Below are 17,347 nucleotides of genomic sequence, written 5' to 3' on the forward strand. Positions count from 1 at the left end.
AGGCCTATTAAGGGATGCCTCTATAGCTGCTTATTAAAAGCCACATTTGTGTGACATGCTAGATCATAAAAATTATGTTTGGTTTGGGAGCTAGTGAGCTAAGCTACAGAGTTCAGTCACCACCCCCATCAACTGCCTTTTAATTGCAACCATGTCATCTCCTTCCTCTACCACAAAGGATGCTACAAATTCAGATGTAGTAAGAGCTAGCTACTCATGTCACAAGAAGTGAGACTGAATCCTATCTGAAGGTTGGCTGTTTCATGTTTGTTCTTATTTGCTTTGAACACCGCTGCCCTCCCAGGCTCTGGTTAACACTGGAGGCCCTACCTCAAGGGAACACAAAAAATTACAGCTAGGCTTTGTAGATCTAAGAGGTTTAGCTAAACAACATATAAATGTGTGAATTAATTATTGGTTCGTTTCGCAATCTAAAACCTTCTGAAGTTTAGCCACCTGCTTACATATTCGATATGTTTCCCGTACATGCAGTATAGTTTCAGTAGTACAGATTTTTAAAACATTCAGCAATGTAGATCCTTAAAAACCCCACTTTTGCTGCACTGGTTCTCTGAAGGTTTTTCCCTATGTACTTCACTTTCCAGTTTAGTTCTGCTGTGTCAGTGTTTGAGGTATAGCTTTCTGTCATACAAAGAACATTTCCTATGGAAATTCTGCAGTCAGTCTGGAAGTTGGTACTCTATACTTGAATGCTGTTTCTGTCTGACTCAGGGCTGTTCCTCTGGAAAAGGAAGCAGAAATTTAGATGCTTAAAATAGGTAACTTACTGTAGTGAGTGTGTTATGTGGCCTCCAAATACTTGGCTTAAACCTGTGTCATTTTTAGCAACTACAATTTCTGATTTCGTAGATTTAGCAAGAATTTAATGCATTTCCATGTGGGCTTCTGCAGGAATTCCTACCGAGGAGCTACCACTGTTATAGTTAACTCACTGCTGGCTTGTTTCATACTTTGGCAGTTTCCCTGTGGGAGGTGAAGACACTTTCTTGATTGCAAAGAGAATAGAATCAGAGACTTGGGTCCAGTCAGCTGAGCTTTATTAAGAATTGCATTTCCCTTACTAGGTCTAGCTCCCAGCAAATACATAGATAATGTTTTTCTCTTCCGGACTCCCTTTTTTTTTTCTTGTTACTCAGGTCCCCCTCAGCCACCTCCAGACATACGAGTGAACAAAAAAGAGGTGCTGATTACCAAATCCTCCATCAACTTTACTTTTAACTGCAGCTGGTTTAGTGATACTAATGGAGCTGTGAAGTACTTTACTGTGGTTGTGAGAGAGGCTGATGGTAAGTGTCATGATTTAATACCATTCTCTCTATAGCTTATAGAGTTACATGGGGAGGTACGCCCCCATCACTACACAGCAAAGGAGCTTCTCCTCATCTAGTGGCTGAGTTTCATAGAGGTTTTGGATCTATACCTGCTCCCTAGCCTGGGGACTTAGGAACTCAGTCCTCTCCTCGGAGGGTCAGTAGCAACTGCAGAGCCAGAAGCAGTAGTTAGCTTCTGTACTCTAGGTTATGGTCTCACGTATGTTCAGGAAATCTCCGCAGTAGGAGACTTACGTTGGATGCCATTGGCAATGGACACAGAAGAAACTGCCTTGCTGTGCACAGATCTAAAGGTAGTTTAAATGTTAGGTGGGAACACTAAGGCAACTCTTTTGGAGAACCTCAGTAAGCCATGCTGAGAAGGCAAAGGTAGCATCTCCCAGGTGGTGTTTGCTTAGTGAAGAAAATGACTTTGTGTGCAGCACTGTGAAACAGAACAGAGATTGCCCTTGTAGCATGCATGTAAACTTCCCTTTCTGCAGTTGACCTATATGTGACAAAACAGATGGATGTCTCAACAATTAATACCATGTTTTTAGAAGTGGCTTCATTTACTGGCATGCCAGGACATATTTTGTGACCCCTGAGAAAGTTTCTTAATCTCTCTGTCCATCAGCCCTTAAAGGAAAAAAGCATAGATAATACTTCCACTGTCTACTCTGTCATTTGTGCAGACTATAAAGCTCTTTGAGAAGGGGACTACTCATTGCCGTGGTTTTGCCTACCTGAGTCTTTTACACATTATCATGAGTTTCCATTCAGGGGACTCCTGTCATTTCCTATTGCAGCTTTTCTCCCTATACAGAAGACTTGTCATATGTGGATTTTTTTTTTACTTGCTTTTTGAAATAGCTGGTGGTAGCATCCAGGATTCTGGATCACAGACATTCCTACCAACAGCACAGGAGAAAATGTCATAGCACTGAATTCGACCTGTGCATGCCTATTGCAGCATTGTATATGGAAAAATTGCGCTAAGGTCTTGTGAGGAAATCTGTCTGAAGTTCCCCAGAAGAATAATAGCAATATTGGTACTAGAAACAAGGTACCCTAACCACTGTAGCTTTGTATTCACAAGGTAGCCTGTGCAGCCGCCAAGGAAAGTTGGATAAGAATGTCTGTCAACAGCTTGAGCCTATAAACTGCACCACATTAATGACTGTGGTATGTAAACCTCCTGTCTTTCTCTGCACATGATGTAGGTAGTGAAGGACCAAAGCCTGATGAGCAGCACCCATTACCTTCCTACCTGGAGTACAAACACAACGACTCTATACGCATCTACCAGACAAATTATTTTGCCAGTAGATGTGCTGAAAACCCTGACAGTGACTATAAAAGCTTTGACATTAAGCTTGGAGGAGAAATGGAAAATCTGGGAGGAAGGTGTGATCCAGATCAGCAAAAATTCTGCGATGGACCTCTAAAGCCTCGGACTGCTTATAGGTTAGATTTATGTTGGTAGTTGTGCTCTGTCACATTATTAGGCATGGTGCTGTCTGGATGTTTTCATGTTTCACATGTTTTTGAGCTTCTGTAGATTAATAACTGGGTTGTATGATGTTCTTTGTGTTTCGCTGTGAATTTATAAAAGGTTTATCCATGCCCCCATTCCATAGGTGTGAACCAGTCCTTCACTAGCATGGGAATGATACAATTAATTATGCACAAAACTCAGTGCAGTGAATAGGCTTATTCCTTTCCCTCAACTTGGTGGGGAGCTCTCCTATAACTGCTAAATCTTTCTTTGGAAAGACTTAAGACCATCAGGTAAGTCAGAAGAGTACTTAACAGGAGAAGGCAAGGATGCTTCACTCAGTCTGTTTGGCACCACTACCCCACACCAGTTCTTTGGAACGGGCTAGAAGAACCTGGAGGTTATTCTAACTTGTGGCACCTTTCCCAGGCTCCAGAGCTAGGCCCGGGTTAGCTGTAGGGTGTGGAAGAGGATAACTGTCAGGACCAGGCTCAGCAGTTACGCAGGCTGTGAGACCAAACTTGAGCTCCAGTGCAGCTCAGTCACGCCCCTCCTGCAGGCAAACACTTTCCCAACAGGTCTGCAAGCTGCTCACTGGGCAGCCACATGGACAGAAGGCATGTGCCAGGCAGTGCACATCATGCCTCTTCAGCTTCTTCATCATCATCAAGACAGTGCTACCCTACCACAGTCTGCTCTCATTAGGGCACATTTCCCAAAAATTCAGTCTGGGAAATATCCACATTGCCAGGAGAATGAAGAGGAGTGAACATTTCTCCACTAGTACAGCTCCGTCCAGCCATGTGGAGGGAAAATATCTCCCCACTGAGAAGCATTTCTGAGTCCTCTCCCCACTGCAGCTTCTGCTAGTCCTGCCTTCAGGCACGGTCAGGCTGTGTGCACCAGCAGCCAGAGCCCCATCCGTTATCTCTGCCAGTGTACTTCAGAGCCCTCCATCTGTACTAGCTGGGCTCTCCCAGCTCTAGTATTCAACTCAGGTGCCTGCATTAAGAACCATCTGTGGTCAGTGGAAAGGTTTTAGTTATCTCTAAGGGGCAAATGAGTTCTTACTTTTCTGCTGTTGGTTCTGAATATCTGATGAGCTCTAACTATAACGGTACTGTTTTCTTAGGATCAGCATACGGGCCTTTACCCAGCTCTTCAGTGAAGACCCAAAGGAACTCCCTAACCCGCTCTTTGCAGACACCTTCTTCTCTTTACCGATCACTACAGAGGCAGGTTAGTTTCAGGCTTGTTTTTCAATGACTGCAGCACATGATTATGTATTTTGCCTTAGAACACTCTGGTATCTAGAACTACTTGCAAGGAGTGGAACAAAAACAGATTGTTGTGCATGTCCTGAAGGCTGCTCTGAAATGAGGCTGGAGCCGTGGCTTATCCAGCCTTAGTTTGAAAATTCAGAGGACTGCTTGATGGAGCTGCTGACAGTAGAGGAAAGGGTGAACACTCAGTGAAGCTATCACCAAGAAAACTTCAAAGTGCAAGAGAACAAACTCCCATATAATGGGGTTGTGCTTGCTTTTACTGTGGTTGGGAGTGAAAGATTTTGCATAAAGTTTGGAAAAAATAAGGACAGAAAGTCAAGGCCAGGTTTTACCTAAGTGTTTAAATGCCTTACATTTCCTTGTATTTAACCATTTTCTTCAGCTGATAATAACATATCCCCTGAAAGTTATTGATTCTTTGATTCTTCATATCTTTTCCTCAAGATATATAAATACACTGTTTTGTTTCTAGAGCCTCTGTTTGGAGTTATTGAAGGTGTGAGTGCTGGCTTGTTTCTGATTGTGATGTTAGTGGCTGTTACTGCCTTATTTGTCTGCAGACAAAAAGTTAGGTAAGTTGAGTTCCTTTATCAGTCTCTGTTATTGAAGTCAGGTCAAATTATATTCATTTAAGCAATGCAATATTTAAAGCGTAGCTGTAAAATTGGAGGAATGCACTGAACTATTCAACAGATAAAATCTATGTCCCCCAACATCTGTACACACTAAGTATAGAACTAATGACTTACATATTAAGAGATCTATATATTCTTGATTCAAATACCACTGATGTTAGTCAGAATTATCTCATAGAGCATCCTTGTAACTTTTAGTTTTCAGTAGGAGTCTGAATATTTCTGAAAAAGTGGTTCAAACAATGTCTTTTGTCAAAAATGAAATGTTTCAAATTAATTTCATCTGCATTGTAGATGGGAAGCTCTTGAAACTGTTCATTTAGACTTCTGTCATTTCAGTTCAAAAATCTTAAGGTGTGACGTTACCTCAGTGTCCAAAAGATTAGTTCAGACCTTACTTCTCTTTTTTTTGTCGATTATAGTTGTGTATTTCATATTACAGATGAATCTTAAATAGTGAATTTTAAATGTTTTGCGAAATGCTCTGTCTCAAATTTGAAAAAAGCTTTGTCCATTTAAACCATTTTGCATGACTGAAAAAGATATGACATTATTGATATGAAATTCCTTGTCGTTTCTGAAATTAAAAAAAAATCAACATTTCCGTTACATGGGAAACTCTGAAAATCTGAAATTTGGTTCTGTTACTGATACAAGATTAGGTCTATTTTGTTTTGAATTTGCTTTTCAGATGCCAGAATTTCACATTGAAAAAAAACTGTTTTCTGACTAGTCACAGCTTTTAGTCAGAATGGGTTTACGCTTTAGCAATGCTATTCTCAGGCTCTATGAACAAATTCAGTGTATTCCTCTATATGCCATCCAAAAAAAAGAGGCATAAATCATTAGCAATAGTAAATAAAGTCTGCTTTGGCATGTATAGGCTTGTGCACTCCTAACCGTCTCAGTACATAGTGACACTTAGAGCATGAATAGAGTGCAGATTGATGTGTTTTCCACCTTGCGCATCTCATTGCATTTTTTAGTGTAGATGAACTTCAGATAGAGTGTGGTTTCTTGTTGCGAGTTACATAGCCAGCAGGACTGCAAGTACCGATACGGTTTTCCCTTATCATATGTAAAGAGAAAGTGTTCTCTAAGGGAGGTGTGTTGAAGGAGGAGATGGCAGTGAAAGGGTGAAAGGCAACACTAACCGTACGGAGTCAGTACCACTTCTGTGGCTTTCCCAAAGCCCACTGTGGCACTGCCACTTACTCCTGCTATGAACCTGGCATCTCTTAGGGGCCTGGTCTGCAGAGTATGAAAATCTATCTACATGTTCCTCTCTGCATGCAGAGAATGAACCAGTTTAGGGCCCGTCTTAACATAGGACACCCTCCTTGAGGATAGGCTGGGCTGTGAGTGTTTCACAGCAAGAAAAAAGTCTTATTGCCTGTGCACATGCATACACTCCACATCAGTATTACCAAACTAAAATACAAGGAAACTGTGCCACAGCTAAGAGCAATGTGACGTGATCAGAGCCACAAATCAAAACAGACTTTCTCAAATTCTGTTTCTTCAACTTAATGGTGTAAGTTATGTTATTGGTAGCTCTTATCAGTATCAGAACATAACAGTAAAACAGAATACCTTCCTTTTTATTCCAGCAATGGCCACGAAAGACCTACAGCAAGGCTGAGCATTCGCAGGGACAGGCCATTGTCAGTCCATTTGAACTTGGGGCAAAAAGGGTAAAATCAAAAGTTTTGTTTCTAAGAGCACTATTTTAATATGGCATCATGGATGAACAGTCACATCTGGTCACTCACTGATGAAGTGTTTCTTTTTCTTTTTGAAATAATTTCTAGGAACCGGAAAACTTCCAGGTAAAAAGAAAAAATTAATACTTAAAAAAGCTTCTTGATAGCCAACTGGATAAATTATGACTGTGATTCATCCTGTGATTTTCTTCCTCCTCTTGAATATTTTAGTCCGATCAAAGTCAGTCATTTTGAAGCACACTTCACCAAACTTCAAGCAGACTCCAACTACCTCCTGTCCAAGGAGTATGAGGTGGGATCCTAATCTAGGCAAAGGACTTTGCTTTATGAAGGGGCGGGCTGGCTGACTCGATGGGTTAATGCATTAGAAAGGCCTGCATTTGTTTGTCATACTCACACAAATCCAAGTAAGTTTGAGTCTCACCTGAACTCCACTTGTCCTAATGCAGAAACCAGCTCTTCGTTTGGCATAGCATCTTCTGGTTGGCAGCCTCTGCCTGATACCTATCTGGCTGAGGTCAGGAGCATTCATTTGTGTGGCACATCTGTGTGATAAAGCATGGAGAGCACCTGCCAGCCACGTGCTTGCTTTAAACCAGTATGATTAGCTATTTAATTTCAGTTTGTTCTTTTAAAAACCACCCATTCTCTGTCCATGGCCTTTGAGAGCTGATAAGCACTGTGTCCCCCTGTGTTGTCATGTCCTTTAATTATTTTCACCTCACATTTTATTCCTACTTTTTTTTGCAGGACTTAAAAGATGTGGGTCGAAACCAGACATGTGACATAGCACTTCTGCCAGAGAACAGAGGGAAGAATCGATACAATAATATATTGCCCTGTGAGTTTTAGGTTTGGTTGTGTAATATTACATCACAACAGCTATTTTTCACTTTTTTCAGCAAGCCTAATGGAAAAGAGAGTGCAGCCAATCCCTTCCCTCCTTCCTGTCAGAGATGAAATACCTCTGCCAGCTCAGGTTCTGGTGCTTGGAGGCAGATGATGTATGGCCCTGAGTGGTTTCACACAGACCAGTAATTTCATTTCACACTAGAGATGTAATGACTAGCATTTAGTCTGGAGAGAAAAAGCTCCAGCTATTATGGGCATTCAGTCACTGCTGATAACAAGGATAGTAGAAATAACAGTAGAGTTGTTTACATATAGGGTGTAATCCATTTAGTGCTTTTTGACAACCTTGCCAAATCTTTCTTCTTCAGAGGACACAGCAAACCTACTGTACAATGTAGAGCTAGTGTGGTTCTGCATGGTAAGACACACGTGTGAGGTTAGCCCTCTTCTCCTGGGGCAAGACCTGTCATTGAGAGTTTCCCCCTTTAATCTCCTATCGGCCAGTTTTGGAGGTAACACATGCTGTGCGTTGAGGAGGAACACCACATGACTCGCTGCTCCACATGCTGCCCTGCTGCTGGATGTGGTATACACTTGGAGCACAGCCTCACAGCATCTCCTATGTTCTGCTGTGCCGGGCTGGGGAGCATGCCCGCGATTTACAAGAAACAATGCCTGACTGAGATCTAACGTGGCATTATCTCACAAATCAGTGACCTGGTGGCTTAGGCACTCTGTACCTCTCTGTAGTACTGGAGATGCCGCTGGCCCCAAGGAAGACAGTTGGCCTAGCTGCATACATTAGCTCTGAAGCTGTGCAGACCACTGAAGCACTACCGCTCTTTCAATGGCAGCGCTGGGCACTGCTCTCCAGTACAGCACACTGCTGTCAGGATCAAAGGACAATGCTGTTGTGGCTCTTCTGTTGCCATAACAAATCCTGTGCAACTCAGCTGGGGAATTTTTGGATATTTACTGCTTCCTTCTCACCCATTCATCTCCTTGTCTTTGGAACACTCCACAGCACTTGTGGATGAAAGAGGCAGTACAAATACAAGCAGTTATTCCTCTAAATTAGCCCTCCATATAAAATCCTTGTAATAATGCTGCCAGTCCTTTCACAAATGCATTTCTGTAGATGGGAGAGGGACCGAAAATCAAGACCTAGCCATAAGCCACTTGTAATCAATTTGTTCCTAGATGATACATCAAGAGTGAAGCTTTCCAATGTGGACGATGACCCTTGCTCAGACTACATTAATGCAAGCTACATACCAGTAAGTGACTCAAGGATGGTATTTTACAGTCCTCCCTCCAGTGGTAATTTGTCCTTCATCTAAAACTGAATATAAAGCTGGATGCTTAAGGCTCCCCTCCCCCTTCATTTATTCACTTGAGCTAGAAGTCTGAGAACTCATTTTGCGGGTGTGCTGAAAGGCTATGTCTGACTGCCATTAAGTTAGCTGTGATTTAGCCAGCACTTAAGGACACTTTCTTGGATTGCTATAGTTACGTAAGATAGCAAGTCTAATTGGCCAAGGACACATTTTTAAAGGTCACTGATTTTATACAGTGTCCACAACAACTCTAGCTATCACTGCAGGTGGCATCCTCATTGTGGAGCTGTAGTTCATCCTGACAGTGTTGGCACCTTGCAGGATGGTGAAACTGGCTGAGATTACAATAATGCCCTTTGCCAGAGAGTTGTGATTGATAATAGCAGTGGCTTTAGCAATCCAGATTTCAAGCCAGAACTCAGCTAATTTATTAAAAACAGTAAATAAACCAAAAACCCCTAGTAGTTCCAAAATTTCTTGAGACTGTGCTAAACACAACAGAACAATGAAAAGCTTAGACTGCCACAAAAGGAACAGTATTTAGATACACTGCCGCAGTCTCTTCCTTCTCTCTGCTCCAGCCAGCCTTCTGCTTCCAGGTCCAAGACAACAATTTAGCTCTCAAAACTGTTGTCCCAGCAAGGGCATTGTTGCTGCAGAGCCCTGGCTGCAACCCCATGGCTTGTACAGTTGCTAGAAGATCTTTTTTTCATGCCTTTATGGAAACTAATGGAGTTCTCTTTACTTGCAGGGCAATAATTTCCGCAGGGAATACATAGCGACTCAGGGCCCTTTGCCTGGTACCAAAGATGAGTTCTGGAAGATGGCATGGGAACAAAATGTTCACAATATTGTCATGGTAACCCAGTGTGTTGAGAAGGGCCGGGTAAGCAGTGACTTCTTTATTATCAATGACTGTTTTAACATCTATTAAAAGTTTATGCTTATTATTTGCATCACACTAATGCCAAAGGCCCCGGTCAAGGAGATATACAGTAAGAGATAAGAGGTATAATCTAAAGACTGGAAACAGATTAAGGCTGTGAAGTGAGGATGCAGTGACCATCCCAAGATCATGCAGCATGTCAAGGCTAGAGTTAGGTACAGAGCTCAGTGCTTCTGGTCTCTAATCCAGCACTTTGCTCACTAGTACTAATATAATCCCCTTAAGCATGCAGAAGGACAACCACCAGCAAAAAATGCCTGCTTATCACATCAATTCCAATCAACTACTACTTTAAACATAAGCTCTAGAGAGCAAATGTTGGTCATTAAATACATGAAATTCTCTCTGATGCATAAGCCCTGATGTAGTAAGCAAAGAGACCACTTGCGCACTTAACAGTCTTACTGAGTGCAAGTGTAGATAGGTTATTTAGCTGTCTCAGCAATCCACCTCCCCAAGTATGACCACATCCTGCACCCTTTGTAAGACAGGGACTACATCTGTAAAAAGATTAAACCAACTTGAAGTAGTGATCATCTAGTGGCACACATGGGGATATTTCCTTTCAGTTTACCATTTTTTCTTGAGGAGAAAGAGAAAGCAGATGCAGAACAGGCAGCCACCTGTCTCCTCCTGCACCTCACTGGCTCTGAATGGGACCCCACTGTCATGTCTGGGCAAGAGGTGGGGAAGCAGGCACTGGAGGCCTAGCTGTCATCCAAGCAGAGGTCTAAGAGTTGGCGCAGAAAATGTTGTGGCATCCAGAAGAGGGCATCAGTGAAGTGCTTTGCATTCCCCCCATCACAAACTTCTATGATGAGAACTTCCACTTCCCAGCCCCATCCTAGCTCGTTCCCATCCCAGCATTGCTGAGCTGACACTGCAGGGGGTGGCATCTCTCCCTGAATTCAGCTGCTGCTGTTCTTCCTTCATTCTCAGGCACAGGAGGTCTGAAGTCTGCTTCTGCCAGTGCGGGTGGAGGCATTGTTTACAGCTGTTACCGACACTAAATCTATCTTTTTATGTGTCCCTGCAGGTGAAGTGTGATCACTACTGGCCCCTTGACCAGGATTCCTTGTACTATGGCGACCTGATCGTTGAGATGCTGTCTGAATCGGTGCTCCCAGAATGGACAATACGAGAGTTTAAAATCTGCAGTGTATGTTTGCATTTACCTTTTTTTGTTGTTGTTTTTAAATAATTGGCTTAAAAGCACCTGCAAGGCTAAATTAGGAAGCTTTGTTCTGCTGTAGCACAGTTGCATCATGCCCATCTCATCTCTGGTGGCAGCTGTAGCATTTGCTCTGAAGGTGCATGTTATGTGTGTCCCCTCCTCTCTTGCCTGTTCTGATGACCCACACTTTTGTATCCCAACAGGAAGAGCAACTTGACTCAACGAGGCTCATTCGTCACTTCCACTACACTGTCTGGCCAGATCATGGTGTGCCAGAGACCACCCAGTCCTTGATCCAGTTTGTCAGAACTGTAAGGGATTATATCAACAGGACCCCAGACACAGGACCAACTATCGTGCACTGCAGGTATGTGCAGCAGCAAAAGGTTAGTAGCACAGAGCCTTTGTGCATACCCTTGGGAAGATCCCAAATATTCATCCCTGTTAGGCCATGGGCAGCCACAGAACCTGAGAGATAGCTGATGGGCTTAAGTCTCCAGATACATCAGACCAGCATTCCCAAGGCACATGCACTCACTCACAACCTCACCCTGGAGATGCCCCAAAAATGATTCTCAGGGAACCACCATGTCTCTGTGGGACCACTGGAGAGCACTAAAGGTGTCAGCAGCTGCCACTGCTCATAAGCTTTTGCATTCTTAAATTGCCTTATGCTGCTGTTGTGGCCCAACATCTGCATCACAAAGGGGTGTTCTGAAAAGGTAAGATATACCCAGGGGTGAATCTGGCTACATATGGATGTTGAGACTAGCTGGCAGATCCATCCTTTCCCCCATTCTGACTGAGACTCCGTCTCCTTACTGCCTTCTCCTGCTCTTCTGCTGTTGTGCCATCTCTGGCAGCCACAGGGCTGCAGTTTTTCCTCTGCTCCATGATCCACCCCTACAGACGTATACAAAAAAGGCAAAACTGGACTGCATGATCCGTGATCCACTGGCCAGCTGCAGCAGAATATAGGGTTACAGAGTGAGAGAGAGAGTGCAGCATGGTGCTGTGTATGTCTTCTGATAAAGCCATATGCTCACTGGTACTACCTGAATGTAGTATCTGACATGTCCACCCATCATATAGGCTGAGGCATGTATCTTACATGACCCCACCTGTGTCTGCCAGTACATCATGTGCTGCAACATGTCAGATGTCTACTATATCACTGGCAGGTCAACTTTCCTCTTCCCTGCCTCCTGTCTCTAATCCCCACCTCCCAGCATTTCAGCTACTGGGCACTCTGGGATACTTTGCCTTACTCTGCCCTTCCGTAAGGCACAAGCCAACCTATCTTTTAGAATCAAGCCTACTGGTTCATCCCTGGAAAGAAGAGGTTTAAAAGTTACGGTCAGGTGCAGCTCTCAGTGTATCTCAATGACTGAGATCCAAAGTAGAAAGCAGTACAGGAGTAGCAGAGATACCCCTACCATCGCTATCCTTTCCTCCTTCCTAAGCGAATTCCACTATAAAGTGAAGTCCCAGAGATGCCATTTGAACAATGAGCTTCTCACCCTGGAGATTTGAACTTTACAAAAGTACCACATGAAGATAGTGAATGCTTTGATCCATCTCCTTTTAAATCTTTTGGGTTGTTTTCTTTTCCAGTGCTGGTGTTGGCAGGACTGGCACATTCATTGCACTGGACCGAATTCTGCAGCAGCTGGATTCAAAGGACACTGTCGACATTTATGCAGCAGTACATGATCTAAGGCTTCACCGGGTTTACATGGTTCAGACAGAGGTAAGTTTTGGATAGCCTACAATACAGCAACACTAGCTGCAGTATATAATAAAAAGTCTCTCATTTTAAAGGCTCTCAAAGCACTTCACAGTTACTCCACTGTGAAATACTAGTTAGATATATTTTAGCTCTGTGAGAATTTCTAGTTCAGGATTGTTTCCATTGGCTCTCATACAGCGGGTCCAAACCATAACAAGTGGTAGCTATGCTTCCTATAGATTTCTCCTGTTGGCAGTGGCCCACAATCACTCCAGCAGTGTTATGCAGCAGACACTTAACAGCACGTTGTTGTGTTAGTGCAGTGTCCAGTAAATGAGCTTTGAGCAGAGATAGATCGTTCAGGGATGGGTTTGGAAGACAAGTCTAAATCAGACAGATAGGTCGACATAATAGGGAAAACGAATGGAGGGCAGAGCAAATTAGATGTACATAATTTTAAAACTCTTAAGCACTGTGACCTTGTGGCTTTGCAGTTCATTTTTTATTGAGCTGCTCTGTCATTTTCATTAATGGTATTGGAAAGTTGATCAGCATTCTCCTAACATACTATGCAAAAGCAAGTACATTTATTCTCGAAGTGCAGAAAAAGTATGTGTTTGGGATTTCTTTCTGTGCTTTTAAAACTGCAAGAAAAACACTTTACACTAATAGCAGCTAAACACTTAGGAGCTGATTTAATAAAGGCAAGTTGTGGAGGCAGTCTTCACATTTTCCCTGTGGACTGTTAATAGAGGAATCAGAACAAGTTTGATGGGTCTGCCTGTAGCTTGATACTAATGGAGCTCTTTGTTGCAATTTGGAAATGAAAATATCAGTGACAGCACTTCCTGACAGATGTAAAAGTCACACATAGGTTTTAAGAGAGGCTCAACTGGGAATGCAAAAGAGAGATTTCCTGGAGCTATCTTAATCACAGAAGACCTCCTGCTGGAGGGGAGGCAGATTCTCGGTTTGGTCTGGGCATCCTCAGAGACAGATCCATCTCACCTTCTACATTCCCATCAGCTGCAGTCAGCAAAGGCAGACAGGCGTCTCAGGAGGGTGGCTCTTTTTCCCTAGCTGGAAAAAAGGGACAACTACCTCAAGAGCCTAAATTTGACACCAGGCTTATAGACAACTAAAGTTGTGTGATACAAAGCCCACCTTTGGCATGAGCTTGACATGACATCTAAGTCAAAAGGCAGCCAGACCCAAGCAAAATATCTACAGCAATAGTGAGAAGCACCCCACTATGCCACTACCAGCACTACATGCACTTCTGCCCCAAACCAGCAGTGGCTCAAGTCTTACCCAGATCCCTGTTGTAACCAGTCCTGACCTTGGAAGAATTCACAAGCAGCATCCCAGAGACAGGTTGACAGAAAGCTTTTGCAGCTCACGCATACTTGCCGCACTTGAGCTGTAACATGCTTGTAGACTGACCGTGTAGCTGTGTCAGTGCACAGCCACTGAGCTGCTGTATTCTCAGCACGTCTTACTAATCTGAACTGTCAGTTGCATCTGTATATGGTTTCTGATTTGGAACTGCCTTTCATCAAGGTAGCTTGGAGCACAAGCAATACAATCTCTCATCCTCCTGCAAGAGCATGAAGTAAATTTATCCTGCAGTTTTATGGTGATTCAAAGTTTGCAATGAGCAGTGAATTATGAAGTAGTTCCTAGGCATCTTTTAAGAAAAAGTAAAGGAGGTGGGGAGAAGGAGAAGAAAAGATCTGCTCTACAAACTCTGTTTGGTGTGTGTGAAGACCCTAGTTCCTGGTGTTATCATTTATGGCTTGGCTTCCGCAATCTGTTTGGGGGTTGAGATAAAAGCTAGGTCCCATCTGTCGGTGTGGTGGAAGCCAAATCCCACTGGGGAGCACAGGCCAGCAGATAAGACTGTTTGCAATGAGACGCTCCAGCCAAAGGTCACAGCACCATCCTGCTTGACATTATGCAGTCACAGTAAAAGAGCAGCAACAAAACTGCCCCTGCTTCAGACTTGGCTGAAGGCTGTTTAAGACAAGAGAATGCAGCTGGAGACATGCAGGGGAGTAACAGAAAACTGTGTCCATCAGCTCAAAAGGCAGCGGGCTCGGCACAGCAGCTGTAACACAGGCAGAGAAGCTGTCCACCTTTTCAGTCCCAAATGGTCTCTGCTAAAGGAAGTCTCCATGCCCTGGCCAATGTTCCACTGAATTGGTGGGTGGGGTGCAGGATTCTGCTCCACAAAGTCAGCTGCCGTATGTGCATAACAGCAGGCATCCTCACTTTCTCAGAGCCAGAGCACTGAGAAAAATGCACAGAGCAATAGCTCTTGTGAAAAACAAGTAGAAGATGTGGGGGGAGAAAATGCATATGCTTATTGGAGAAATTATGTCTTTGAGATAAAGTCATATTAAAAAGGTACACCTTGATATATAAAGATGCTTGGCCTAATTTTGGGGTACCATGCTACACTAAGCAAAAAACGATAATGACCCATGTCATAAAGCACAAAGAGTAGCAAAACATGGGGATTTAACAATCTGTTCTATCAAGGGAGTTTGATAAATAGTCAATAACATGCTGACCCTCCCTACTTTGGTTGTGAATGTCATCTTAGCTCACTTCTGTGAAAGGCACTCTTCAGAAAAGACAGTCTGTCATTTGCTGCATAGTCAGAAGCAATCTTATAATTTACATTAGATCAAAAAAATACTGCTTTTGCCAGAAAATTTGGGTTCATCAAAGTTCTATGAAATAGTTATATATTGTGATAAAACTCTGTGGAAAATACTTCTTTTCAGAACAAAAAATCAGGAAATTGTTTGTCTCCTGTGTGCTTCCCTGTACATATTAATCCTGTTACACGTACTTTATACCAAAGCATTCAGAAGTAGTAGCTATCCAACACAGCATCACGTCAAATTATGCCTTACAGTTGATAGAGCTTTCACTCATGACATGATCCGTCAAAACATATTATGTTCATTTAAATTTTACTGGTAGCATTTCTAAAAACAGGTGATCACAAAAGTTTACTATATTACTAGTGTGAAAAGGAGGTTAATTCTAGAAGTATATTTTCATTTTTAACACCACCCTTGATTTTGTGTGAGGGAGTTAGCCTGTAATGATTTTTCACAGTACAGAAAATTAAATTACCAAATTTCCCAGAGTGACTTAAAAAAAAATTCTTTTGCAGTGTCAATATGTGTATCTACATCAATGTGTGAGAGATGTGTTAAGAGCCAGAAAACTTCGCAGTGAACAAGAAAATCCCTTGTTTCCAATATATGAAAATGTGAATCCAGAGTATCACAGAGGTAGGTGCAAGCTTATCAAATTGTAAAAGTGTTTCAAATGTAATAGTTCATTGACAACGTAATTGAGGGGGAAAATTGTCATCGATATCTGTTCTCTTCCTGGACCTTCATTTCTTCACTGCTCTGCTTTTGTCACTCTTGCAATTGCATCTTTATTTCCTCCATTAGTAGTCATTATAACGTCTCTTCCTGCTCCTACCTTACCTTCATGCTCTCCCTGTCTCACACTTCATTATTCCTGTGCTGTTGGGGGAACTGAACCTCTTCCCTATCATGATATTGGCTTCCTCCTTTACCTCACCAGTGTTTACATTGTCCACTTTTAAGCACACTGAGGCCACTGGCTGGGCTCGCTGGGCTCTTCTGTCATTGATGGTGTTCAATTTCTCTCCTGAATCACCCTCATTTTCTGTTGACTCTGTAGGCGGCCTTAGGACACTTCCATCTGCCTTGACTGGATAATGTAGGTGTCCAAGGTTGTGCTCTTTCCTCCTCCCCCAACTCTCCATCCTTGTAGGCTCTTTTCCCCAGCCTGTATTCAGTCCCTTGGGGATACGAATTGCAGGAGTAGCAAACCTGGCACCAGCACTGCCCTTCACCTCCTGTTCTCATGGCTGGAGGACCAGTCTGGAGAAGCTGTAAGCAGAGGTGGCCTGTGTGTCCTGCTAGAGCTGATTCCTAAGGGCTGTAGAAGTTTTCAGAGTCAGACAGCAGGAACTCGGTAGCTCCTCAAATTTGGACATTGGGAATTGACATTATATGATGAGAGATCAAAATAATGTTCTTGATCTAGCCTGTAGAAATCAGAGTTGTCATCAACAGGTAGAGCAGGATTGGAGGAGGCCAAGGACTGCAATAACCGGGGCTCTACAAGTTGGGAGTGCTAGCAAAAGCAGAGGTGGGATCTGCTCTTTAGCTGTCACATCAGTCACCAGCCAGCGCTGCTGCCACACAGCCACCTTTCAGAGCGCTCTAGTCAGCTGGCAGAGCTGAACGTGAAGCCACCTGGGTTGTTTTATTTTTTCTAATCTCAGTTTTCCTTGCTTTCAGATGCTGTTTATTCAAGGCACTAAGAATGTTACAGACAACTGCTTTTGTGACCACATTTGTTAACTAGGGGTTTTGTTTGGGGTTTTTTATGTATGTATTTCATGCACTAGAAAGGTGCCAGACCTTTCTGTTGAGACTGTGTATAATTTATTGGTCTGGTGATTTTTTAAAAAGATATATAATTTAAATGTAATAGATATTAATGTATATAATTGTATTTTGGCATTATGTAAATATGTATTTTTTCTATATTGTTTATATTAATATTAAGCTTCAGATAATACTATTTTTTTCTTATCACAGTTTTTATGAACTGTTCTACATAAACTATTTTAAATTGTATGGCAAACAGGACTGCTGCGTTTGGGGCAGGTTATGTATTCGCATGTAACACACAAGAAAAATCCTCTAAGGAGAACCTCATTTTTTTTAACTAGTTCAGTGTTTGTGAGATGAAATAAGCTACTATTAAGCAAG

At 42.7% G+C, this 17,347-nt stretch overlaps 1 protein-coding gene across 1 annotated transcript in view; it reads left to right on the forward strand.

Annotated features, from left to right (window-relative positions):
* PTPRB (protein tyrosine phosphatase, receptor type, B) overlaps positions 1 to 17,087 on the forward strand; it is a 61,526-nt gene extending 44,439 nt beyond the window's left edge. The window contains exons 21-35 of the mRNA XM_009327668.1: positions 1,158 to 1,307; positions 2,555 to 2,798; positions 3,962 to 4,068; positions 4,588 to 4,687; positions 6,361 to 6,444; positions 6,562 to 6,579; positions 6,685 to 6,766; positions 7,225 to 7,315; positions 8,527 to 8,603; positions 9,415 to 9,549; positions 10,646 to 10,768; positions 10,987 to 11,150; positions 12,398 to 12,533; positions 15,700 to 15,820; positions 16,871 to 17,087. Of these exons, the coding sequence (XP_009325943.1) occupies positions 1,158 to 1,307; positions 2,555 to 2,798; positions 3,962 to 4,068; positions 4,588 to 4,687; positions 6,361 to 6,444; positions 6,562 to 6,579; positions 6,685 to 6,766; positions 7,225 to 7,315; positions 8,527 to 8,603; positions 9,415 to 9,549; positions 10,646 to 10,768; positions 10,987 to 11,150; positions 12,398 to 12,533; positions 15,700 to 15,820; positions 16,871 to 16,893 (1,655 nt within the window). The 3' untranslated portion in view covers positions 16,894 to 17,087. The remainder of the gene's footprint in view (positions 1 to 1,157; positions 1,308 to 2,554; positions 2,799 to 3,961; positions 4,069 to 4,587; positions 4,688 to 6,360; positions 6,445 to 6,561; positions 6,580 to 6,684; positions 6,767 to 7,224; positions 7,316 to 8,526; positions 8,604 to 9,414; positions 9,550 to 10,645; positions 10,769 to 10,986; positions 11,151 to 12,397; positions 12,534 to 15,699; positions 15,821 to 16,870) is intronic.
* Positions 17,088 to 17,347: the final 260 nt, after the last annotated feature.

This window comes from Pygoscelis adeliae, unplaced genomic scaffold, assembly GCF_000699105.1.
Source record: "Pygoscelis adeliae isolate BGI_AS28 unplaced genomic scaffold, ASM69910v1 Scaffold113, whole genome shotgun sequence".
Taxonomy (NCBI): domain Eukaryota; kingdom Metazoa; phylum Chordata; class Aves; order Sphenisciformes; family Spheniscidae; genus Pygoscelis; species Pygoscelis adeliae.